Here is a 27,829-nt window from a genome sequence, read left to right as displayed (position 1 = left end):
AGTGTTTAGAATACCTGCTTATGCCACTTGAAAATACTGATTGACATTTCACAGGACGTGGTGCTCAGTTAAGTAGTACACCTCTACACTTAGCAAAAATTAACGCTGATAGGTCATCTTTCTTATATACCATGCTACTCTGGGATACGCTCGGCCTATGGTCAGATACACCATCATCTCCCACTGTGACTCAGTGCCCTCATATTTGAAAGGTGCTCCCCGGGACCACTGCAGGACGCTCCAGCTCATTCTCAGCTCCACTGCAGTACCAGCAGCCCCAAGAGCTCTAATTGCCAAGTCGTGACCCACTTTAAGCATAGATTGGAGCCTTGTATTAATCTGACATCCATATATGCCTATACAACATCGATAAAACTAGTCATAATAAAAAACTGAGATTAAATCCAAGTTAAGATACTTTGGTCTCTGAAGTTTGACAGAACACAGAATCTAGAGCAGTTCTTAAAGCTGCTTTCAGAAATGTCTTAACAATGCCAATGCCCGGAGCCCTTCCTCAGAACCACTGAAGCAGTCGGGCCCTGACACCTGCAATTTTAAGAAGCACCACAGGTGATCACAGTTCTCACCACAGTGGAACACATCAAACAAAACATTAAATAAAACTTAAACGTCAGTCATCCCACAAATATTCAAATGAATGTTTTTACTGATCCAAAATTTGGAATATAAACATGTTTTCTTTTTAATATAACTTCTTGGGTCACAAACTAATAAGCAACTTGATCTTCAGGGACTGCATTAAAGAATACTTTTAAACCTGTGCCTTCTGTGTCCTTCTGAGGAATCTGCATAAATTGTGTGTGTGGGTGTGTGGGTGTGTGTGGGTGTGTGGGTGTGTGTGTGTGTGGGGTGTGGGTATGTGTGTGTGTGTGTGTGTGTGTGTGGTGTGTGGGTGGGTATGTGTGTGTGGGTGTGTGTGGGTGTGTGGGAGTGTGTGTGTGTGGGGGGTGTGGGTGTGTGTGTGTGTGTGTGGTGTGTGGGTGGGTATGTGTGTGTGGGTGTGTGTGGGTGTGTGGGAGTGTGTGGGTGTGTGTGGGGTGTGTGGGAGTGTGTGGGGGGGTGTGGGGGTGTGTGGGGGGTGTGTGTGGATGTGGGTGTGTATTCCTAACTCTGCACTGAGGCTAAGCTAGCAAGACTGACCACAGCATTAAACTTCTGTTCTGCAGTTCAACTATGAACCCAACCTAAAACAGATAAACTGGGAAAAGTATATCAAGATTAAGAAAGATAAAAATCTCAGTAAATGGACTTCCTTTTCTACATGTTACAACAACCCTCATATCTTTCTTAGTCTCACATCGCCTCTGTTCCCAGTAACTTACAAACATGTCTCTCAAATGTGGTTCACACTCTGTACTTCAAATGAGCATGTGAAATTTCCCCCAGGTCATCTGAGTTGGGAACAATGCATTCCAGATGTTGGTACTATGCCCTCTGTCTCTGTGGTCTGCATTTTAAGAGAAGCATGGCACATGCTGGCAATGCCTCAGGGCACCAGTGTGGAATGGCTTTTGCTGAGGGAAGAGTTCCAATGTGGTGAACATTGGAGATGAATGTGGTGAACAATGGAGATGAATGTGGTCAACCTTTGGGCTACAGATCACGCCTCCAATTATGTTGCTGAGGGAGGACACATGCGCCCCCATATGACACGGTGGTCTAGCTGTTGGAAGGGAGAAAGTGGCCATCTCAGAGCTCCTGTGGTTAGGCTTGTTACTGAAAGGTGGGAAGGCATGTGAGGAGAAATAAAACATGCTGAGGAACCTTCTGAAGGGCAGATGGGGAACGAGCTATTGCTGGGACTTCAGCACCCAGCGGACTCCCCAGTCCTCCACTGCCTGTGAATGAGATGGGAAGACCAGCAAAGAAACAGTCAATGCGGCAGTGTGCCATGGCCAATTCTACCGACAGATTCTGTAATGACCTGAACTATCATCCGACCTGCTCTCTCTATAAACCCTCCAGATAATGATATCCTTCGTTGTCTTAGAACAATACCAATTTGGAGCTAGAGTAAATGAACTCTTTTCAAAAAGCACAAGAAAAGAGTCACAGCTACTGAGAGCATCCCTTACTTACCAATCTTGTCACATCTTTCACATCATCAGTCACACGGTTCTTGCAGATCCCTGTAGTTTTGACGAGAGGATTCAAGAGCAGCAGTTGAAGATAAATGCAGGTGATAATCCAAGTCTAAATGAAAAGAGAAAAACTGCTGGTGACTATGAGTGAACACCTGTAATCATTTAAACTATCAACATCTTATGTGTTAATGGGGAAATATACAATCTACCTTTTAATGCTTTTGGCTTAAATACAATTAAATGCTGGTTAATGGGGAAATATACAATCTACCTTTTAATGCTTTTGGCTTAAATACAATTAAATGCTGGTCATTCAAACTATGCTAGTCAAAGTTTTAAAAATATTCTCAGTTCTACGTAGTTTTGGATTTTTCATCTCAGTGACATTATTGTTAACTTTTGTCAAAAGCTCTCTACAGCCGATTTCTAATGACAATTAGAAATAACTTGTAGCAACATGTAAAGAATTTGTCACTTAAGGTGTTTTCTAAAAAGAAGGGAAGGCATTAAATTCAGACCTTAAGGCACCAAATGAAACTTTCTATACTTTAGAGGTGGACTGTTTGGTATCTAGCAGTATTACCCTAAGCCATGTTTTAATCCAGAAGTCTACAATAGCACACCAAGTTAAAGTGAGGGAGAAATATACATTTTTAGATCTAGGATAGGATTTAACTTAATTTGTGAGACATCAAAAGAACCATAGTTTTGAATCATAGCTCTTTAGCTGTTTAATATGGAAAAATATTTTCTTACTCAATAGAAGATATTCTTGAAACCTAGCATGAAGTAATCTCACACTCACACACACAACACTCATCTCTCTTTGAAAATAACGTTAAAAACCATGTATTAGTTACTTTTATGCGTGACTTATTTTTTATTACAGTATTTAAGTTTTTAAGAAATTGGGGATCTAATTTATTTTCATTATCTTTACAACATATCATACAGCAGCACCTTGCATATAAAAAGCTCTTAAATTAATATTTTGCTGGATCAGTGACCAAGGTAAAAATAGACCAGTACTTCAAGCTGAATACTTATTTACTGAACCCATTTTATGAGACAGGGACTCTGCCAGTCACTAGAGAAATAAAAGCAATAGAGATGTCCTCCAAACTCAGAGGCAAGTACATGAGTAACACCCACACCTTGTGCTAAATGATTTGGGAATACAAAGGAAGAAACAATGAAGCCATTAACCTTAAGGGGGAGAGAACCTGTGGCCAGAAGACAGCGCCAAGAAAAACCAGAAAGACAATGTGCCTGGCTGGGGTTTGGAGGAGAAGGAAGTGTTTGCAGAAGTTGACAAGGAAGGGAGGATAATTCCAGGGGAGAAATAACGGGCATGAGCAAAGGCCTGAGGATGTGAAGAGATCCTTTATGAGTTACATCTGTCTGTGGCGTCTTAAAATTATACAAAAGTCTGTCTTCACATGGCTAGAAATCTTTCCTATTTTATGTAGCTAGTCATGTATGTAAAGCTAGATTTTAAATCAATATCTGCAAAATAACAAGATATTACACTATTACACTGCACCAAATGATGATTAACATGTACTAAAATTTCTAAGACTACAACGCTACCTACACAGAAAATAGGGTCTTGTGAACACAAGTAAAACCCTTTTATTGTTTTACTATTGTGATATCTTAGCAGTCCTCCTGCTTAATTTTTTGTAAGGCTATTTCAAGCACTGTGGTCACACTCTTCATAGCACCATCTCCCTTGGACTCTTTCAAGACTAAATTGTGTAAGTGATTCGTGTTTGGGGGATTCTTCTTATTGGGCAATGCCAACATATGAAATCTCCTCTAATAAAATCTTCCTTCATATATGCAAATATAATAGATTAAACTCAAGCCTTCTTTTGCTTAATAAGTACTAAGACCTAACCTCGCTCCTTTGAAATATATTTCTCCAAGCCTCTCTTTCATGATATGACTTGAGAATCCTCCCAAAAGATCTCTGCAAATGGCCAATCTCACTAATAACCATATTCATATTCTAGGCTCTAAGAAACAGAAAGACAGAAAATTCTGTAACTTCTCTTCACTGTGTCCTATTTCTGACAGTGAGAAACACTAAAAAAACATTTGTTCACTCACTCATTCATTCAGAAAATATTTACTGAGCACCTAGTGTGGGCCAGGCACTGTCCTAGATGCCTGGGAGATATATAAATATATATTAGTAAAAGGGGAGGGGGCAAAAATCCCTGGCCTCATGAGGCTTATCTTCTAGTGAGGGAAGGCAGATTATAACCAACAAACGGAGGTAGCTAGATTACAGAGAATGTCAAAAAAGGGTTGAGTGACATGGAAAAAAAATTAGGTCAAGGTAAAGGAAACTGGGATTAAAATGCCTACTCTGCTCTTCTAGGAGTAATGATCTTAGATTCAAGTTGACAATCACACTCACGGGCATCAGAGGCCCTACTTAGCACCAAGTATACTACTAAGCTTTAAAAAAGGATACAGACGGGCAACAAAAGAGTATGCCCAGCACCGGCACAGCAGGGGCCTCATGACTCCAGGCAGGGGCAGGCAGTCCCTAATGGCTGCATCTCACTGAACTCTTGGGACGTGCATGGCAGTGACAGATGATATTGGGTGGGCAGCACCACTTTGGGGGCTTCTACCTTTGTAGCTGACTAACCCTTTCAGAAGCATGTGGTGAGCTTCCATTCATTCTCCATCACAGATACCTCCCACCTCTAACAGTCTCAACAGTGAAGTATGGACAGGTACTTGTTCTGCTACCTAGAAACCTCAGCAGGATTCTCTTGAAGTATAGCTATACTCCTGTGCATTGCCGAGTTCTTATAGCAAGGAGGACCATAGAGAGGGTCCGATCCCCAGGCATCCCTGAATCTAGAGAAAAGGCCCCAGAACTGTCATCTCTTTCTTTCCAGGGCTGCAGTATGTGGGGAAACAGCTTGAAATGTTAAGCAGGGTGATATCTGGGGGTGCCTTGTTGGGAAGGCAATGTTTTATCAAAGCTTGGATAGCGCTGAGGGAGTGACCTGTGCAGGTAACTGTGGGAAGAGTACTGGGGACAGAAAAGCTGATGCAAAGACCCTGAGGTCTATTAAAGGAATCTGCTTTGTTCAAGGAGCAGGAAGAGTAAATAGGGCGGGGGTGGGGACACAGAAGGTGACAACATCCAAGAGAATGGAGAGGACGGATCACACAACCTCTTATACCCCACTGTTCAGAAGTTTAACATTTACTATGAAGGAAACGGGATTCATGGAAGGATTTTGAGCAGAGGAGAGACAGGAAAATAGTATTTAAAAAATTTTTTTAAACCTCAGAAACTGTTTTGAAAAAATATTTACTTGTTTTTCTTCTTTAATATCATTTGGAAGCTAATAAAAATCCACTACCAGCCCCAAATATAATGTGTGTCACTGAGAAAAAGATGACCTTGTGACACAGTCATGTAAAATAACATGTGCAACCCTGTCTGTGTCCGCTTCCTCCTTTTCCTCTGACCTTCCAGTCATGTGTAAGTAAACCTCTGTGCAAGAGAAAAATTAATCTTCTCTGTCATGTTAAAAAAGAAAAAAACTGGCAGTTTCTTACAAAACTAAACATATTTATACCATGACTCAGTAATCATGCTCCTTGGTATCTACCCCAAGATGAGGAAAACGTGTGTGTCCACACTAAAACCTGAACACTGATTTTTTTTAATCAGTTTATTCATAATTGCCCAAACTTGGAAGCAACCATGATGTCCTGCAGTAGGTGAATGGAGAAGTCAAATGTAGTTCATTCAGACAAGGAATATTATGCGGTGCTGAAGAGAGGAGCTATCACATGAAAGGATGTGGAGGAGACTCAAATTCACAGGACTACGTGAGATACGCCAATCTGAACAGGCCACATACTATGATTCCAACTACAGTGACCTTCTGGAAAAGGCAAAATTATGGAAACAGGAAAAGGATCAGAGGTGGCCAGGGGTTGGAGGGGGAGAGATGAATAGGCAAAACACAGAGAGTACTCAGGGCAGTAAAAGTATTCTGTATGATTCTATAATCGTAGGTACGTTATTATATATCTGTCCAAAGTCACAGAATGCACGCCACCAAGAGTAAGTAAATGAGAATGCAAACTATGAACTCTGGGTGACTAAGATGTGTCAGCGTGGGTGCATCAATGTAACAGATGGATCGCTTTGGTGGGGGACACTGAGAGGGAGGCTGTGCACGTGCGTGGGGGCAAGGGGCATATAAGAAATTTCTGTACCTTCCTCCCGATTCTGCTGTGAACCTAAAACTACCTTAAAATAATAACGTCTTTAAAAAAAAAGATTAGTTTGATTTACTGTGGTGAGAACAGCCTTTAGGTTAGCCGTAAGTAGAAACAAAGAGACAATTAGGGGCTATCGCTCTAATCCAGTGATTTTCAACCTTTTTCATCTCATGGCACACATAAGCTAATTACTAAAATTCTGTGGCACACCTAAAAATATATTTTTTGCCCATCCAATAAAAAAATAGGTATAATTTTGATCAATTTGTACCAGACGGCTATGGTTATAGTCGGCTGTTGTCATTTTTTTAAATTTGACACTCTAAGAAAAGGTCAGTGCTCCTGATTTTTTGCACATTTTAAATCTTTGTGCAGACACCGGTGTGTCTGCTCTGTCACACAGGATTGAAAATCACTGCTCTAATCCAAGCAAGAAAGAGATGACCAAGCAATGCAGTGACCAGGCATGCTCAGATTCTGGGTCACTCATCAAGGTTGAGCCAGTAGGCTATCCCAATAGCTAGACTGTGATCTGAAAGAGACAAGGGTGACCCCAATAATTCAGGCTTGATCAACTGGAAGGGTGGCATTACTATCAACTGATATGGAGAAGGCTGAAGATCGAGAAGGTTTGGAGGACAAATCAGCAGTTGAGCTTTGAGTGTGCTGAGTTTGAATGTCTTTGAGATAGCCTACTGATGATACCAGTCAGGATATTTGAATTTGGATTAAGGAAGGAAGGTTGGCTGGATATACTGGTATGATAGCCTTTGATATATAAGTCAAATTATAAGCAGAAGATTGACTGAAATCATCAACAGATTGAGTACAAGGAGAAAAAAGAAGCAAGGACTGAGTCACAAGGTGCTCTAACCTTAAGAGTACTGGCAAGAGATTGTCTTGGGCTCACAAAGGAGCCCAACAGAGAAGCCAAAAAGTAAAAGGAGGTCAAGTAGAAAACAGAAATAAAAAATCAAAACACCGTGAAAATTCTGGGTTCGATTCAGTCAGGGCAGAGGAGAAGCAACTATCTGCTTCTCCACCTCTTCCCCTTCTCACCCCTGAGCTCTCTCTCTTCTCCTTCCACAGCCATGACTTGAATGGTTCCAGTGAGTTGGCCATGGGTGCTGAGGATGGCTCCATGGCTTCCACCTCAGGTGCTAAAATAGCTCAGTTGCCAAGCACAGAATAGTGGCCCAGACAGGCAGAGCATTGCCCCATAGGGAGTTTGCCAGGTGAATCCCAGTCAGGGCACATATGAGAGTCTGTCTTTCTGCCTCCCTGCCTCTCACTTAGTAAAGAAAAAAGAAAAAAAAAAACTACCTAAAATCAAACTATGTCACATACAATAGGTTGAGTGAGATGAAGACTGAGAACTGATCACTGGATTTAACAGAATAATGATAGACGTCACTGGTGACATGAACAAGAACATTTTTACTGAAGTGGTTATGGGAATAAAGCTAGTCTGGAGTGGATGTAAGAGATAATAAAGTAATTATGAACAGGAATTCTTTTTAAAGGTCTTTTAAAAAGCTGTCTTTCAAAGGAAGGCAAACTAACAAATGAACAAAGTGGGTGACACTTGGTGAGGAATTGTGGAGTGCTATCTATGAGACAGTGGAAATACCAGGATGTCCTATGCCTCTGGGGGTGGTCCAGGAGGCTGCAATTGGTGATGTGAGTCAGAAGAGAGGAAACGGCTTGAGCACTGTCGCTAAGAAGGCAAGACAGGGTTAGATCTAGATCTCAAGTAGAGGGCAGCATCAATATTATCTTTTGCACCAGTTCTATCCAAACATCTGTAAAGATAGGATTTTGCTCATTGTATATGAATCTATTTGGTCAAATCTGTTAATACGTTCAAATATTCCAGATTAACGTATATTTCTTGAAGCATTTTATTTTAAAGGTATTAAATAAACCCTTAGTTTAATTTTGTAACTTTGCTACTGGTAAGGAATATGTACCTTTTGTAAAATTCAACAACACACTCAGGCATATGTAAATATTTGGAAGGAGGAGCAGTCAAGGTAGAAATGCACAACTAAGAACTCTGTAGGGCAGCAGTAATACTTCTTTCGTCAGTAATCTCAGGAGAGGGATAAAATGTGGAACCTTTTTCTTTATATGGAAGAGTGATTTTTCAGTATTAATTATTCTATACAGAAATCTTTCTAATATATAGTATACACACTTCCGTGACTTCTTAAACAGTGGGTAGAAATATTAAACTTTGCTTTTCTTTGATGAGTCAAGTTCATCATCTAAAGAGAAGGCTAAGTAAGCCAGACACAGAAAGTTAAATAACACATGATCTCACTTATATGTGGAATCGAAAAAATTAAAATTAAAAAAAAAAAAAGTTGAACTCATAGTAACAGGCAGCAGAATAGAATGGCGATTACCAGAGGCAGGGGGAAGGGAGTCAAGGAAGATACTGATCAAAGTGTACAAACTTTCAGATATAAGATGAATAATTTCTAGAGACCTAATGTACAGCAGGGTGACTATAATTGATAATACTGCACTGTGCTGTTGAAATCTGCTAAGAGAGCAGGTCTCCAGTGTTCTCACCACACCTCCCCCCCACACACACACACAAGGTAACTTCTGTGAGGTGATAGATATGGTATGTTAATTAAACTGTGGTAATCATTTCACAATATATGCATATATTAAAACATCACATTATAGATCTTAATTATCTACATCATTTCTATTTGCCAATTGTACCTCATTAAAGCTGGGGGGGGGGAGGGAATATCTCGGTTACATTGTTGTGCCTGTCATCTTCCAAGTAGCTCCAAATTACTGTGCTTATCTAAGTGTTGGTTTCTTTCTCAGTTTACCTGTAAACACGCCTATTTCTAGCCTCCGTAGTCTTGATGGTGAACACAGCACGTGGCCCATCCTGGGTGCTTAAGGCAGGCAGAATAATGGCAAAAGGATGGCCGCATCCTAATTCTGGGAACTTATGGCTCAATTGCCTTACATGGCAAAATGGACTCTGCAGGTGTGATTAAATCAAGGGACCTTGTGATAGAGAAATTCTCCTGAGTTCTCTAAGCCCACTGTAGTCAGCCTGGTCCTCTGAGGGCTCTGGCCAGAGAGATGCAATGATGGAGGGAGGGTTGGAACGATGTGACAGAAGGACGTGATTTGCTGTTGCTGGCACTGGAGAGAAAGAATAGGGGCCAAGCATCAAGGAATGCAGGTGACTCCTACAAGCTGAGAAAGATCAAGGAAACAGTCGCCCTTCGAGCCCTCAGCAAGGAAAAAAGTCCCACTGATCCCTTAATTTTAGCTCTGTAAGCACCATTTTGGACTTCTGAAGCTCCAAAACTCTAATAAATTTCTATTGTTTTGATTTACTCAATTTGTAATAGTTTGTTACAGCAGCAATAGAAAAATAAAGACGAGCTTAATAAACTTACTCTCTGAAGGAATAAACGGGGTAGCTGCTGGTTCCTCAAGCTGTTCCTGGTGAGAAAAAGAAACTGCCCTATGGGTATTCTGGGCCCCCAACCCGGCTTCAAGCAAAGCAGCTCAGCTCTGTTTTATTTGTTCATGCTTCTGGGTAAGATTTTGTTTGAACAAAGGTTTCCAAGGGCAAGAAAGGAGAAAAAAAAAAAAAAAGAAAAAGAAAAACATGCTTTTGAAAGTCGGTGGTGTGATGGCAGACTACAGAACCTGCATCCAGAAAACCTCCGAGCCCCTTAACGTGAGACTGCAAACAAGCCAGTTGATCCGCTGAACAGCGGTTTATCAGTCTTTCAAATGAGACTAACTTTTCCCTCACCCACTTCATGGAGTGCTGATGGGACTCAATCAAAACTTTTCAAATGACAGGTGCTGTGCACTTATTTCTTGGGACGTTTCTGGGTTTTGGATTGCTGGGAAACAGTGCCTCAAAACTGTTTGCATAAAACCGTGCAAAGAAAGGACTTAAAGTCAATCCTCTCTGAACAAAGGCTATGACCTTTACTGAATGGGTACTCGGACTCTCATTTTGGGTTCAGATGCATTTTTCAATTTATTCCTTAGTTATGTGTGTACAGTAGCTTCAATTAATGAACCAGTGAATTCCAATCAAGTGAAGTGTTCCAATATATCAACAATATATTTATCTCTGTTTTCTTTCTCTTCCTCTTTAACTTCTAGAAACTCCATCAAAGGAACAGGGGTGTCTAAACGTGTGGGTGTGTGCACACACGCTATTGGAGATAAAAGGGTGAAACAAAATGTCCCTGTGTTTGTGACTTCTCTAAAATGTATCTTTTTGGTTTACGTAGTAATCTTAATCATCTCACTGTCTTTTTCCGTAACATTCTCTGCTTCTGCACATGGATTCTACTTTGGCTACTTTGTTTTAGCTTTGTACAACTTTTCTCTGTAGGTCACGCTCATTGTGTGATAACCTTTCATTTCATGATAACCTTTCATTGCGCAGATATACTAAGCTAATCTTATTCTCGGCGGTTCTAGATCTTATTTTTATTTAGAGACATTTGTGAAGTGTCCCCCCATGTACTCCCCACAACACACAAAATTCCAAGAACCCTTTTTGTTGCTGAAATTTGCCTTCAAACTATTTACATGACGAAAAAACTAATGAGACATCTGTAGGCACTGTTAGAACTGTGCAGCAGAAACAGTCCTGGCAGAGGGAAGTGATAGGGACTAAGCTTCACACTCAGTTGTGAATGACAGATATAGCAGGTCTGTTTTGGGGAGGTTTGAACAGTGGCAGATAGTACTGGAAAAGTACTTTAGAGAGGGGGCTGTATGTGTGGGCAGGTGGGGTACAGGAAGATGAGGCTGGAGACCCGGAAGGCAAAGGACTTACCTACCTCTCACCTGTGTTGAGAATCTGTCTCAGAAGACCCCAGTGGAATCATCAGTTCTTCCTAAACTTAAGAGCCTTCCTTACAATAAAAAGCCACATGCCAGGATAAGGAGCTGCGATGCCCCTAAAGCAAACTATTTACTCAATCTGGACATGTGTTAAAACACAGAAGTGACTCTGCAGACTTCTTCCTTTGGTAGAAATGAACATGTGTGCAGTCCAAGAACATCAGGGGAACATATGCTCTTCAAGAAACCAGAAGATTCCAATCTTCTAAACTTGGGCGGGGGGCGGGGGGTGGGTCAAACTTTTCTACCACTGTGAGAAGTGATTTTAAAATATGCCTTTCTAGGGTCCACCTTACAGATACCTCCTAGTCCAAAATGTAATGAATTGTCGCTGTAGCTCATTTCCTTTGTACAAAGACTTACAAAATGGTATTCAGACTGCCCTGAACAAATCAGCAGCAGCTGCCAAAAACAACATCCATCTTCTCTTTAATCTCGAATGCCAGCTAGCGAAGCAGGCAGTAGCCTCGTAGTTCCAAATGTGCTTTGGAAGAGAGCCAACTGGCCTGGCTACCCAGAACCAGGAAGGCAAATTACCAAGACACAGGTATAGTAATCAGTCCAGAGTTCAGGTCTTCTGAGTTCATATAAACCATATGCTTCAAAAATAGTCTTAAAGGAAACCCACAAAAGATTCTTGTTCAGTGAATAACCATTTAATTCTATATGAGCTTGTCCTTCAGGTTAAAAAAAAATTTTTAATTTTACATTAAACATTAAGAGAAAATACCCAATCATACTACACAGACTCTTCTGTAGTGACTGTCCAGTAATCTCAAAGGGGCCAAAGGACACTTCGCAGACCTGTTTGTTTTTAAACTTTACTGCTATCGGGAAAGCAGATGCAAACAGTATAGCTAAGTGAAACTCAAACTAGCCTGAAATCCAGAGTGGTACACTAACTTTGACCTCTTTCCAAGTAGAGCCTTTCATGAAGAAGTTAAATAAAAGTATTTTAAAATGTGGATAATCACTAAAATATGTGGTGGATTTGCTCTTATATCAAAAACTGAACATTCTAGAAAGGAAATGCTTAACATAAAAAGGCAGATAATGGTTTTAATGTAAAAGAATTTAAGGATCTCAAGATATTCAATCTATGGAAAAATTACCCTATGACAGTCAGTCCTAACTCCAAAGGAAAATACTATTTAAAGGGAAAACCACTGGTATATACCGACTCCCACGAAGGGCCACATATAGGATGAGCAGTTGGCAGATTCTATTTCGTATAACCTTTCCATCCACTACGTGGATATTATTACCCCATTTTCCTGGTGAGTAAAACAGGATTCAATGAGATGAAGTAACTTGCTCATGGCCACTCTGCTAGAAAATCCCCAGGCTGCGTTTAAATGAAGACCTACACAATACTGGAAGTAAAACTACAGGGCCAATCAGAAGTAAAACTGATTTCACTTAGATTTAATGAACTACTTAATTTTATTTCAAATGCCTATACCTTGGAAGGTACATAGGTCCTTTTATCTAAATCAGTTTCTAATTGAAACCACAATGCCAAGTTATTACTATGCTGGGTAAACAAGCAGTGCAGGTAAATCAAGTTATACTTTGCTGTAGCTTAAAAAGCATCGCATAGCTAGAGGGAAGGGAGACACCCAAACAACAAAGCGGTAAATTCTTCCTTCGGATAAATACAAAACCCAGTACTTTCAGACTTTTAAAAAGAGTTACTTATTCATCAACAAACATGTCTAAGAACCTGATAATTAAATTACATGAGATACAGACATAGAAGATGCTATCTTTGGCTTCTAAAAGTTCCAACTCTGAGGGACCCCAGCTGGGTGATAGAGTGTGAGAGGGGCAGGGCCCAGGAGGGACAGATAAATCTGACTTTGGGGGCTGGGGATGGAAACTGAGGGAAGGGCTGAGAGATAGCTCCTGGGAGGAGGGGACACCTTCTCCCTCTGTAAGTAGGAAGAAGCCAGATGAAAGGGAGCGGAGGGAAGACCCCTGACAGGAAGTAGCAGTGCTCAAAGAAGTGAAGGTACATTTTCACTGAACTTCTGGATGATGATACCATTGAAAAACGAGTTTCAAGGAATAAGCAGTAATAGAGGAGGCTCGGGAACGCGCTGAGGCCCTGGCAGCTCTGCTCACCGACTCGGATTTTATCTCAAAGGCACTGGAAAGCTCCTGGGGGACTTCAAGCTGGGTTGGGGGATGTAAATCAAAATTTGACTTATTTTTGAGAGGTTTTTATCATCAGAATAAATGAGAGACTGATGGGAGACAACAAGCCTATGGAAGGGGAGACAGGAGACCAGTTAGGAGGTCACTGAAAGCCATCCAGAGTGGAAGTGAGGAGGCCCCCAACTCTGCCAGCAGCAGTGGGAATGGAGAGAAAGAGACAAGTTGAACAGAATATGGAAGTAGACTAGAAGAACTTGGGTGACTGACAGAAAGGGAGAGGGCGTTAAAAGGGGAAGCATCTCAAATGACTTCCAGGTTCTAGTTTGGGTGACAGGAAAAAGTGGTGCTATTCATTAAGCCAAGACATTTAGAAGGAGAGGTAGCAGCTGGCAACTGGAAGTTATCACCAAAAACCCTGAAGAATAGCACCGTATCAAGGGGAGGAAGACTTGTCTGCACCAGGAGACAATGACTAGCCAAATACAATGGAGATAAAAATCGAGATTGTGAGATACTGTGGTCAATGGAAAAGAGTGTACAAAATGGAGAGAATGATCAATAAAACAAGCACTAAAAGATGTCAACCTGATGGCTGTTGAAGGGGACCTAATGGAGTTGACTTGATGAAGACAGGTTCCATGGAGTGAGTCAGATCACAGTGGATGGACCACAAGGGTAAATGAGTATGGGGAAATTTCAAGGGTCTAACAGCTTGCCTAGAAAATAAAGAAGGCAGCAGGTAATATCCGGAAGGGCTGGAATGTTAACTTCAGTCTTTGTAGACAGGAAGAGAGTTCTGAGAGAGTAGGGCTAAAATGATCAACTAAGCTTTCCTCTTTCTTAAACAGCCTGTCTGCTCATGAGGAACGGCTCATCTGTGGTTAGTGACAGCCAGGTGAGCTCAGAGGCTCTGCCACCATGCCACCATATGAAAATCCCTACAAATGACTTCGACTTCAGGTTGGAATCTAAAGCCTAGATGTTCACATTCTGCAATTATTTTTGATAGAGACAAACATGATAGCAAATGCAGTACAGATGATTTCATCAGAAACAACGGTAATATATAGGTCATTAGCTATTCATAAATACAGGTCTTTAGCAATTAAATAAAAGTAAAGGGGGCAAAAAATCCCCCTTAACAGTATAATTCTCTGTATTTTAGGGAGATGCCAGTTGATGACTAATTCTAATCAATTTCATGAGGGTGACAGCATGCAACAAACCAAACAAGTCTAGCATACAGGTGGATGCTGGTTCAGTGTAGAACCTAGATGTACATATCTGTTGCCAAGTCTTTTGGCTATATGAACATATTTTCAAAGAAATAAGAGAGACAGGGTCACAACATTGGCCAAATTCTAGCAGCACAGCAAACAGAATTCATGACAGCTCTGAGATTCACGCACTGATCTTCAGCAGTGCACCAGCACTGGCTCTTTCTGAATGGCACAGTTCATGCTTATGTCAAATAGTTGCTCTTACAATTGAACCAGCAGAATAAGCTTTCCAAACACAGCTACAAAAACATAAATCATAATTCATCCTCTTCCAACTATGTGACTCACATCTGAAAGTGTAAGCCCATGAAAATCAAATGCCCTGCAATTCTTCAGACTCTCAAATCTTTTGATCTCCTCATAACTGAGAGATGGAAAATAAGTGTTGGGCTCCTGTTGCTATCTGATCCCATGTGTTGAATTTGGACTGAAGGCCTGAACTGCCTAGAACTTCTCATGTGTTTTCCCCTACAGTTGTTAACTAAATGTGTTCAGATGTCCTGTCAGATCAGCTACTGGGGGTGTAACAAGTATAGTCTCATACGGCCTTTAAATTCGAAGAAAACTTATTGTCAGGAAGCAACTCAGGATATCTCCAACAGTATTTTTTCCCCCCAGCCTGGGTTTTTGGCTACATCAAAATAAATGAAATCTTTGGACACTGCTTTACCTGCCTCCAAATAACATCAAAACCAATGTGTTAAAGGCATGAGCTCAAAAACACCCACAGCTTTGGTCATTTTTTTTTTTATCACATCAGTTGACGAGCCCAATTTGCAAAGGTCACAGACAAGCTTTCCCAATTATGCCATGTATGCCAGATGCACCAGGACAGAATAAACTGTTGAAATGCCCCCACCCCTCCCTCCATGGAAGGTGCCCTGACTGCAACAAGGGGAGTTGACTGACGTTTAGATTAAAGGGTATTTATCAGGGGTATTTACAGGGGTCCTCAGGTTACGACAGTCTAGACATATGACATTTCGAGTTTACAACACTCACTTCATATAAACAAAAAAATTGAGACCATTAACGTCGTACTTACTAACTAGGTGGGCAATCTAATTTGGTTGTGCATGGCAGAAGAATATGCAGTACACAGCATGTGAGAGAGGGAGTTGGTGTCCCCGGTACGCTTACCTACGCCATTTTAGACTGTTAAAAGCACAAGTGTTCCATTTGTGTTAGGTTTGGGTAGGATATGTTTTGACATTCACCAAAATTCAGGTTATGTCACCGTCATAGGAACAGAACTGTGTCATAGCCCAAGGACCCCTGTACTCAGAATGCAGATTCCTGGGCACCGTGAGGTACCCAATTTTCTGAAGGTGTAACTCAGGAATGTGCACTTTTAACAAGCCCTTCATGTAATTCTTAGGTAGTCTCTAAAGTCTGAGATAGGCTATTTAGGCTGTACTAGTTCAAGAGTGCTGTTTCATTAGGAAAAACACACAAAAAGATCTGAAAGGTGTACATATATACAAGGTGGCATTTGGTGCATATCAGATGCTCTCGATTTAGAGAACTCTGGAAAAAGAAAAGTTCAGTGTAGTTGTGCGCTGGATCCTGTGGACTGGCTCTGTCGCTTCCCATTCCAGCTCTCCCCCAGCACAGCCTTCGGTGTCATAACTGCACCGCTAACACCTGTATTTCTGGGACTCCTTTGCATGTTGTGTCACTATAGCTCCAGATGGGCTTAGAATTCGCCAATTGGGCACCACCCCACAGCTTTTGGTATGGGAAGAAAACCTTGACATGAGAAGTTGAAGGCTAGACACACATTTTTCCGGCTTGGGTAGTGTTGGGGGCCACAGGCCCCCAACTGCTGTCAGCAGCAGTAAGAGCTCCCTGCACCGGCTGTGACAACTAACAGGGTTCTAGTGCTGGTGTATCCTGGAAGCTCAGCCTGTTCTAGCCCTCCCAGTGGTTTGAGAAGCCAAATGCATTTCAATATATCCCTTTTTGTTTAGCTAGAGTAGATTATACTGTCTGCAATGAAACCTTAAGTAATACTAGGAGAAAAGAACTTAAGTTACTAAGCATTTATTTTCCAGATTAGTCTAACTTCACCTAGCAATTTTTTATTCCTATTTCAAAATTCAAATTGTAGAATAACCATATTTAAAAAATGTTTTTAAGAGCAATGTTTGATTGGCAATCCATGAGAATGTTGGTGGAATGCTACCATTTGAAGCACCATAAAACATTTACCTTTAATCACACCCAGGATATGTTCTTCTGACAATCTACCTACTACCTGAAGCACAGTAAATTACAAGTTCATTGGTTATGAAAGAGATGATGTTTAGAATAGAACAACATCAGCAAAAGTGAGACCTAGATGCAAATCATTGTTCCTTCACTTACATGCTGTTACCTGAACAAATTATGGAAACTCTCTGAGCCTCAGTTTTCTTGGGGTGTTCACATTTTTTTGACTTTATATAAGACAAGTTATGTAAAAGCATACATAACAGGAACGGCACATTACAGATCATGACATGACTTGTTAATGCTATAGTTATTGTTTTCTCATTCTTACTAAGGCTTTCAATGTAGACTTCAGAATTTTAAAGCTATACTAACAGTGAATGTCCCAATCCCACTAACGTTCTGCCTTCCCATAGATTAAAGATCAGCACAGGAAGGTGATTAAAAAGAGGTTGTGAAACTGCCACCTGAGCTTGGATTGGATCAGCTGTCCCCAAAGCAGGCAGACTCAGCTCCTCCTGGTGTCAAGTGAGGCCCAGTTGTTTGGGCAATGGGTGAAAGTTAACCTAAATTGCAGAGTTTCAAAAGTCAACTTTAGCTTCAGCAATAAACCCAAGACAGCTTTAGAAAATAGTGCGTTTAACCCCATGCATGGAGAAACAGTAGAGTGGGAGGCTCCTCTGCAAAGTTACTTCATCTTCCTGTGCTTTAGTTCCCTCACCGGGAACATGTGTGTGACACAGAACCTACCTTACAGCCTAAATGCTTTAGGACTAAATGGAGCTATGTGCTAAGATACTTGGTACAGGAGCCAAAAATAGCACACCTTCATAGATGTCCACTACAGTTATCATCACTGATGTCTTTTCAACCACAACTAGAACAACTGTCCCCAGTAATGGCATTTCCAAACTGGAAGCATGGTGGCTTAAGCCAGAAACCAGGGCACCATATTTGATTCTCTCCATTACTCTGTTTCCATCTCCAGTCTGTCAAGTTCTATCAGTTCTATCAGCAAAATATCTCTACAAAAATTCCCTTCTCTCCATCACTCCTGCCTGGAAGACTGAGAGCACCCTTGAAATGGCCTTCTTCGCTTTTTCTTATAATAGTGTGGTCTTCTGGGAATAGAAAACATCACGGTCTGCTTAAAATCTCTGAATGTCTTTGCATTACATTTACAATCAAGTGTGAACTCCTAACCAAGGCCTACAAGGTGGTAAGGAACATTCTGCTCACAAAAATTAGGGGCTATTTCAAAATGAATATGAAGCGATGAAATAGCCCCTGATTTCTGTGAGCAGCACAGATTTGCCCACCTCCATGCTCCTCACTTACCAGGCCCCCTCTCCTCACCACATTCCAGCCGCACCAGCCTCCTTCCTGCTCCTCAAGCACCCAAAATGTATTCTGCTTTTAAGCCCTTTGCACGTGGTGCTGCAAGTTATTTCCTTCTTGGGTTCTGCAAAAGGCAAGTCCTTGTATTTATTTAGGATTCAGTTCAAGTATCACCTCCTCAGAGCAACTTTCCCAGGCAACCTAAGTAGCTTCAACACTCATATCACTGTTTTATTTCAACGGAAACAAAATATGCATCAGAAATTATCTTCATAGCCCAATTAGTTTACTCCTTAATCACTTGTACCCTCTGACAAGAATATAAATGGTGTGAGGGCAAGGATTCTATTAGTTTTGTTCATAGTTCTTTGCTCTAGCATTTTGAACTCATAGCACGTGCTCCTTCACATCAGTGGGTTGCAGGCATTGAAAACTGCTACTAAAACACTCACAAAAATGCTCCTCAGGGTCAAATTCTCTTTTGTGTAGTGCAAACCCTGGTGGTTGCAAGTTCTAAATTGTTTAAAAAGTGAATATACTCAGTTTATGAAATGGGGCACAGGTCAGCCTGGGTACTGCAGGATCCAATCCCCAGCAGAGGGTGTCCGCGTTCACATGACAGCATTGCAGTATCACCCACCAGGTTTGCTTATTCTGGGTCTCCTGTGCTCGAGTTTGAGTGCCATAAGGCAGGTTCTTTCAGTTCCTCCCTGTTTTGCTCATAGAGTAGTGCACAGAGACACCTCTCAGAAGTACTATTTAAATGAGTGAATGAAAGATAAACGTAAGAGTTTTGTCATCATTTGGGCACCAACCATAGTAAAATCCCAATGATGAAAAGTATAATGTTACAATAGTCTCTTAATTATCCAAAATATGGCATTAACTAAATGCTTCTCAGTTTGAACTTGTAACCATTTTCTTTGTACCTTCAAATACTTCTCTAGCTTCATGAAAATGGAAAATCAGTATATAAAAACAGGGTTAGACTGTAAACTCCATGAAGAAAAGGAACAATGTAACTGTTTTTGCTCACTATTGTATCTCTAGCCTCTAGGCAGTACTTTGCTGGTAGTAAGTGATCAATAAACAATTATTAATAAACAATCAGTGGAAAGTATGACAAAAAGCCAATATACTGACCCCACCTTTAAAATCCCCAGAGCTCCCTTTCTAAAGGAACTAGGTGAGTATAACACAGACTTACTTTCCTTTGTTGATCCAACAGGGACATATATATATATTTTTTAAAGGTAGATATTTTCTACAGTAAGTTCAGCTGAAATCTCTGAGAAGTCAATAATGCTGGAGTTTATTTAGAATTCGGTATAATATGCAACTATAAATTTCTCCGTTTCCCCAATGAGACGCAACCTGTCAAAATGTCTACAGCAACCATTCATAAAAAGGAAAAAAAAAATTATTCATGTTGACTAGGCCCTGGAACACACAAGGAATATGATTTCACTTGAGGGCAGACATGTTCAGAAGTGATGACACTGGTTAAGCTTTTAAATGCTAATCTTATCTCTTCCCCAAACACTGGTTGAGTGTTATCTATCTGTCATCCCTACTACAGCAGGCAAAAACACAACACAACAAAACTCAGAACTGAATCCTTTGTTACCAAGACCCGCTCCTACTTTGACTAAAGAATAAAATCGGCTACCTCTTCTTCAGAGTAATATGGGCATAATATTGCTGCTTTCTTCTCATATGACTTGCTTTCTTTTATTCAGATTTTCCAACAAGATATCCACGAAGTTAGGCTTAGCATGTTCCATCATATTAGTACTCAGGAAGAGACTCTGAATTCAGCAGAGAAAAGAAGATATACAACAGAAATAAAAGGAGAAGCCTTTTTACAATCTATCAGGATGTGAGGACGGACCTTTTTTATTATTTTAAAAAAGGTCCCGAGTTAACACTCTTTAAAGTAAATGGAAACTACTTGGGTTCTGAAATTCTTCCTTGAAGAAGACTCAGGACGATTATCAATTAATCTTCCTAATTTAAAAATAAAAAGACGAATATGAAGAACATATTTTAAACCCTCAAGTCCATCCTCAAAAGAATGCTGGTGGGGGCAGGGAGCGGAGAGAAACGGAACTTTCCTCTCGGGGCAGAAAAGAGGGTTGAGTGAGTAATAACCACACAATCCAATGGGCTCCTTCTCAAAGCAGCTGCTTTGCTGAGAAATCAAACAGGCATGGAGGAATAAATGAAAGGGACTGGCTGGAGAGCAAAGAGATTCTTTCACCATATGGAAGAGAATGGGACCTACTTCCCAGGAAATGCAGAGAAGACCTTGTGAGCAGTGGACCCAGCTCAATGAAATTCGAAAGATATGTTGCAGCTGCTGTAAGATTTAGGAGCCAAATCTGCACAAATCATTTTGCACATCTACTTCAATGCTTAATTTTGGTTTGTTATCTCTCCTCAGGCACGGTACTCTTTGGAGCTTCTGTTTATAAACTGAGCCAGGAGATAGACTTTGCCGTTTGTGATAGAATATTATTTGAAACTTGAAAAGCTGTATGGGTGCCAGAAATCCTAACCTTAATGAGGTTGTGTAACTTAAAAAATGTCAGAACTTGTAAGACTTGGCATCGAAAAAGGATCCCACAAATGAATATTTTTAAGGACACAAAATCTCTGTAATGTTACTTTAGAGCAATGTATTATAAAGCAGTACTATTATTATTGCCTTGGTAGCTTCTGATCACAGATTAAATCTGCCTTGTAACTACAAGTGAAATTTTAAAATGTCATTTTTTTGTTAATCCTCCAACTTTCTTCCTCCATATTTAAATATATCTTTGATCTTAAGTACCGAAACATTATTTTGTCTAAATTGCTTAACCACATCTGTCTTAAATCAATAAGTACCATTCAGATTGGACTGTCTAAAAATTCTCAAATTGTCATATTTGTCTTTCGTCACTTTCTAGAGATTAAGCACATATATGCAAAACTACACAATATACTGCCCTTGTCTACTGCACTGGCTAACCATTAACCAGCACAAACGGTGGAAAGAAAATATGAAAGGAAGCATCATGAAGGGTGTGATCTGGGAGAAAGAATCCATTTACTGTATTTATCAGTCTCATTATTATATACTGCTCATAAAAATTAGGGGATATTTTATAGCTTCATATTCATTTTGAAATATCTCCTATTTTTGTGAGCAGTATAGATAAAAAAAAACACTTCTACACACACACACACACACACACACACACATACACAAAGATGACAGTAGCACCAATTATAAACCAAAGCATTAGCAGGAGTACACACATCCAATTTCAGGCTAACTTGTTGTGAGATGCTGAGCAATGTGCTCGGCTTCTCTAAGCTCCCCTTCCCTTCTGTAAAATGGAATAACCCCAGTACCACCCTCGCAGGTAGAGAGAATTAGGGGAGATAGCTCAATACTCTTAGTTCAGAACCTGGCACATCGAATGAGCATCAGAATCAACATTTTCTTCATCATCAACAGTACTTTGTCCAAAAATCTTTTCTGGCTCATAAACCCTGAGATCAGCAAGCATTCACTGGCACTTGCTGTTCAACCACTGTATTATTCCCTCAAAGATGGCAAGCAACTTGCCCCACCCTCATCTTTTATAAAATTTCTAGTCTCCACTCTGATCTGCAACCCAAGCAGCTCATTTATCACTTCTCGCTCTGAACAGAATTATATTTGAATAGTGTGTGTGTGTGTGTGTGTGTGTAGCAGCGCTCCATGCAGTTATATTTGTTTCCTGCTGTCATCAATACAGAACAGTAATGTTCTAACGTTCCTCCTACCTTCCCAATCACCCTGCTTGCTGTCAACCCATGTGTCGACGAAGTCAGTAAGCATAAAATTGCTAAATCCACAAGCCCATGCTTAGAATGCTGACAGATGTTCAGTATGCTGATAGTAAAAGATTCTGTCAAAAATACACCTGGCAGGATTCATTAACTTATAGTTTGGTTCAGATCATCTTTATCAAGTTTTGGTGTCATACCACCAGCTGGGGGTACCGACATGAGGCAATTTAGCCAGAGAGACAGGTAAATAAAAAATATAATTTTGGTATGTTTTAAGCAGCTTGTTTTTTTTGGTTTTAAATTTTTTTAATGCTATAGGAGCACAGGGTAAGGTCTCTACACAGAGTGAGAATAGGGGTAGGGAAGAAGGGTGAAAAAACATTAGATGGGCTTCTGAGAGGAGGAACCCTCTCAGCTGGACAACTAAGAGGCTGTCAGGGCCTTCGGGACTAAGGGCAGAGCCGGTGGGTATGTTACTGTACCACTGTTCAGTTAGGTGTCACTGGAATGAAATTTATTAGTCCGGGAGTGGTGGAGATAAGCACCAGCCAAATCACAGACAGCCTGTATAGTTGCTGAGAGTCTGGACTTTACCCTGCAGGTAATGCAAAATCAGTGGAGGATTTTAACCAAGGTAGTTACATGGTCAGATGTCCACTAGATTGTATGCATTAGAGAGAATCTTTAAAATTACAGAATTTACCATTTGTTTTGTTGGATAATGAAATGAATGCTTGGAGGGACTAACCAGGGGTCCCCAAACTTTTTACACAGGGGGCCAGTTCACTGTCCCTCAGACTGTTGGAGGGCCAGACTATTCAAAAAACTATGAACAAATCCCTATGCACACTGCACATATTTTATTTTAAAGTAAAAAAACAAAACGGGAACAAATACAATATTTAAAATAAAGAACAAGTAAATTTAAATCAACAAACTGACCAGTATTTCAGTGGGAACTATGGGCCTGCTTTTAGCTAATGAGATGGTCAATGTGCTCCTCTCACTAACCACCAATGAAAGAGGCGCCCCTTCCGGAAGTGCAGCGGGGGCCAGATAAATGGCTTCAGGGGGCCGCATGTGGCCCGCGGGCCACAGTTTGGGGACCCCCAGACTAAACTATATACCAACACTACACAATTAAACTGAGAACAAGGATCTCTGGTGTTGTCAGCAAGTTCTTCTGACTTTCCTACGTTACCCTCAAATGCCAGGGCACAAGCTTTCAGGGAAAGATGAAAAATTAAGCCCCTTGGTAATCCAGCTCTTCTGAGCACTTTATAAAAATAATACATGCTAATGACTGACTGTCTCATTCTCCTCTGGGTCTTCAAAGAATAAACTTAAATATTTTTTCTCTTTTTTCATTTAAAAGAGATTATACTTCTTGATTTTAGTCTTGGCTCAGGTTTGTGTTAGATCCTACTCTGAACTGAACTGAAAATTATTTCCCACATTGCCAACGTGTCTGGGTTAGTAACTTTATCATTAAGGTAGCGAGTGTCAAAGATTCATTCAAGAAACCTCTGGAAACAGCCTTTAAATTATACAATGTCAGAAAACAGAAGCTGCTTTCTGTCTTTCACAAGTGCTTGAACAAATCAGCACTCCATCACAAGGGACATAACAGTTTAATGTTCTATCCAAGAATGGAATGCTTGTTTACCTGAAGTCATGAACTGATAAAAGTAACTTGCATCTGTCCTGATGGATACAAAACTTACTCAAAGATTAACCTGGACAATCCATTCCTTAAACTCTAAACACAATCACCCATAAGAAAATAAACCCTCAGTTCATAATGAAAAAAATCCCAGACGGCTAACCATACACACTTACTAAACTCAACACATGCCTCTCCACCCTTCCCAAAGAGCTGTAAATAAAAAATTGAGTATTGCCTCACTGCAGCTAGCATTTATCTAGGTTTTCTGGGTATTAGGCATGGTAGTAGTCCTTCTCATAAGTACTGGCTCATTTAATCCTCACAACCAACTAAGGAGTTAGAAACAATCACAAACCTACCTCATTTGACAAATGAGAAAATCAGAATGTTAGAAGACTTAAGTGACTTAAAGACATCTAATTTGAGAGATGACTCCATTTCTGAATCTGCAAAGCCACTAATACATAGTATATATATGTAGCAGCTGAGGATCATTTTGGAAGGCATTAATAAATACAAGCTTTCATTAATTTAGAAAGTTTGGATTTTTTTATCACTCAAGGCTAAGAATGATAATATGAGCCTAGGCCTCTGAATGGAACTGCCCTCTGTGTAGAGAACTGCTCTATCTATCACTTACCTCCCTGGCAGCCCAGACATGCGCCAGCATCTTCGGTTTCAAAGGTCCACGCTGACCACAATTCAGGACCTTCACTAATCTCAGTTCACGGTTACACAATCTCATTTCCCAGAATCACTCCTAATCTCTCCGGGCTTTTCAATGACCACAGGTTTTAAATTATCACAGCCATCGCACAAGAGCAGCACAGGGACAGAGTAGACAGTCTGAAGCACACTGATCTGTCTGCTGGCATGAGCCAGTCCCTAAAGATTAGAGACACTACTTACTGAACATCTGTTCTGGGTACATTTCCATATATTATCTCATTTAATCTTTGTAGTCTTCTAACTTTGTAGTGTTACCCCGTGATACCCGTGAGGGCACTGGGACCCAGAGAAAGAAAGTAAATAACATGCACATGGTCTTGGTGAAAAATAGAGCGAGGACCCAGGCGGCATTCTGTCTGACTCCAAAGTCCACACTCCTTCAAGAGTCTGTGAGGTCCATTCATCAAACACTTTGCACAAACAGAATTCAGAGCCTAACAGTATAGCTGGAAAACATGTGGTAGGTCTGAAAAAAAAAAACACAACACAAAACTTTTTTATAAGAGTAAAATTCTGTGAGTGACAATCACAAAGCAGGCACACAACATAATATTTCTAGGATAAAAAGGTAAAGAGGGGAGGAAACCAGAAAAGGTGGGAGAGGATAGGAGAGGAGAGTAGGGGGAGGGAGGGAGAGCTGCCAAGGATTATCAGTCCATCTCACAGAAGAGGAAAGTCAGTTAGGAAAAGGTGAAGCAAAGTTAAATAATTTGCCTAAGAACTCTTAGCAAGCCAGAGTCAGGAGTCAGAGGTGAAACCTAGGTGCCTTTGACACAAAGCCATGTTCTGTCCATTTTTCCCTTGACAAGAGGCTATATTTCTGTTACTGCTAAAAAGGACTCCTCCTCGCAGTCAGGGGTAAAGTAGCAAATCACTCACCAATTCAGGGGAAGGGCAGGGCTCACGTTTGCTCGCTGCCCCTCTCCAGTTCTAGGCATAGCATACAGCTCAGGAACACAGGCTCTGGTTCCAGACCGTCTGGTTCAGAAGCAGCAGCTCCACCTCACATTAGCCCTGTGACCTTGGGCGCAGGGTAGAAAGAAGTAACTCTGCTCTAGGTAAACGATCTTGAGATTATAATAAGTACACTGTTAGCTCTTGTTCCCTGTTTGTTATGGTAGGGCATGAAAACAATAAAATTATTCAGGACTAAAGTGAATTTAAAGCCTGAGTTATTTGGATAAATGGCTCCAGCTTTCCCTTCCATTCAGACTGCAGAGGCTGGTAATGTAGTCACTGTCTTTAAGAAAGGAGCTGTCACTATGGATAAGCGTACCCTTTGTTTAATGCTAATGATAACAGTAAACATTTATTTAGTACCTCTTAAGTGTCAAGCACTGGACTAAGGACTTTTTTGTGTGTTTTTTCTTCATTTAGTCTTCATAACCACCTTTAAGAAGTGCACTCTAGCTGGCCATGGGAGACAGGTGGGGAAACTGAGGCTCAGAGGATTTCGTGGTGAGCCGACCAAAGCAGGCTGTGTAGCCGCAGGCTACGAGGTGTTTGGTTCCTCACACCTCGGCTGTGCTGTCTCCTTCACCTGCATTCAGATGATGCCAGGACATTTTGGCTAACACGTTCAGATCCACTAAACTGATAAGTAAGGCACACAGCGATGTTGCGGACAAGGGCACTCCTATAGTCAGTCGTCCGTTTAAAAAATCATCAAGTCAAAATAGAAAATGAACTACAAAGCAAAGGTCATAACTTAAGTGGCTGGTAGTTTTTAAAACCAGAGGCATAAGCATAAAGATACCATTACTAAATAGTTTTCTAATAGGCTCACCGCCACTTAAGACTGTCTCTGAAGACAGAATGGAAACAGGGTCAGAACCCACTGATTAAAGTGACCCCTGAAGCACCTGTTTTCCTAAGAGTTTATCTTGAAACACAATTTTAAAATATTTCAAAACCTGCCCTCTGCTGACAAAAGTATGATTTTATTTGATAGACACCAAGGTTTGGGCAATAATTCTTAACTCCATAAAGTCAAATGGTATGTTTGCATCTGGGAAGGGGCCTCCCTCACAACAGTCAGACAAGGCAGGCATTTGACAGCTAAGGAGACTGAGGTGGGAGAGGCTGGTGACCAGACTGTGACGTGTATCACAACCACTTACAGTCCTGAGCTCGGGAGCTGGGGCAGAAGCTACCTGTCACTCACTCAGACACTCAGCTTTCCTGCCTCAGTCTTCCCCACAGACAAAAAGCTGTAGTCTCCACACACAAATTTTAAAAGAACTAGAAAAGTCACACTGTACCGACTGTACATGTATGTATGTATACCTAAATATGGATGCATTCCACTGAAGTGGTTAAGTGGAATCTAATCTTTAGAATTCAACAGCCTTGGCTTCAAATCCAAGCTTCTTCACTTCCTTGCATTTTATTTTTCTTTCAATCTCGGGCAAATTTTCTTAATCTCTCTGAGCTTTAGGTTCCTTATTTGTTAAAAACTGTAATATAAATAATACTATTTACTTCATGACATTTTTTTTTCCTGCTAGAATCAAATGAGATATACCTGTTCAGTTTGTGGCATGGTATCTCATCATAGTGAGTAATCAACAAATATGTATTAACTTATTAACTATCTTATGATTTCCTTATTCAGTAAGCTGCTTTCTTTTTAAACTGCTTGTCTTTTGGCCTATTTCCTTTCACAATAAGGGGAGAAAAGTATAGGAGATAAAACTGGAGGAAAAAAATTGTTTAATTTGCTAAGTGTTCTTATGAATGTTGAAAAAGGTAGATAACATATAAATAGGGCAGTTAAGGTATTAATCTCCAGGGATTATTTTAATTTACTTATTCATGCAAAGGCAGGAATTGCTAACAATGAATTTGTTTCTTAGAGCACTTGGATTTGCTGCAATGTTTCATGATTTACTATTCTAGCAGAGAAGGAAATGATTACTCACTAAGTGCAAGTCACTGCATCCTTAGTCAATCTCAATTAATACTATTAACAGGTTGTTATTTCTGAACCTGTTGTAAAGATTGGGAAAGTAAAGTTCAGAAAGAAACACTTAGTGAAGGTCACACAGCTAGTACGTGGCAAAACCAATACTGCATTTGATCTATAACTCAATCCAGTGTTGTCTGTTTTCTCACCAGGCTGCCAGTTTTGCTTAGTAAATGGTAGTGCATATTTACAGAGAACCAAGTAGCCTTTCTAATCATCAACAAAACACATTTGTGTATATAAAAGATCCAGCACAGTAGTTAAAAACCTTGGAGGGAGGAGGGAGGGAAGGAGGGAAGGAGGGAAGGAGGGAGGGAGGGAGGGAGGGAAGAAGGAAGGAAGGAAGGAAGGAAGGAAGGAAGGCAGGCTTTGA

General features: G+C 40.6%; 1 protein-coding gene across 4 annotated transcripts in view; it reads right to left on the bottom strand.

Moving 5' to 3' along the window:
* The window catches only part of KITLG (KIT ligand), an 89,267-nt gene that overhangs the window by 52,486 nt on the left and 8,952 nt on the right, over positions 1-27,829 (bottom strand). For all 4 annotated transcript variants that reach the window (XM_066257782.1, XM_066257780.1, XM_066257779.1 and 1 more), the window contains one exon: positions 2,101-2,214. In XM_066257782.1, the coding sequence (XP_066113879.1) occupies positions 2,101-2,214 (114 nt within the window). The remainder of the gene's footprint in view (positions 1-2,100; positions 2,215-27,829) is intronic.

Source organism: Saccopteryx bilineata, chromosome 2 (genome assembly GCF_036850765.1).
Source record: "Saccopteryx bilineata isolate mSacBil1 chromosome 2, mSacBil1_pri_phased_curated, whole genome shotgun sequence".
In the NCBI taxonomy this organism is placed as follows: domain Eukaryota; kingdom Metazoa; phylum Chordata; class Mammalia; order Chiroptera; family Emballonuridae; genus Saccopteryx; species Saccopteryx bilineata.
Note: the sequence above shows the minus strand (reverse complement) of the source record. Positions and strands in the feature narration are given on the sequence as shown.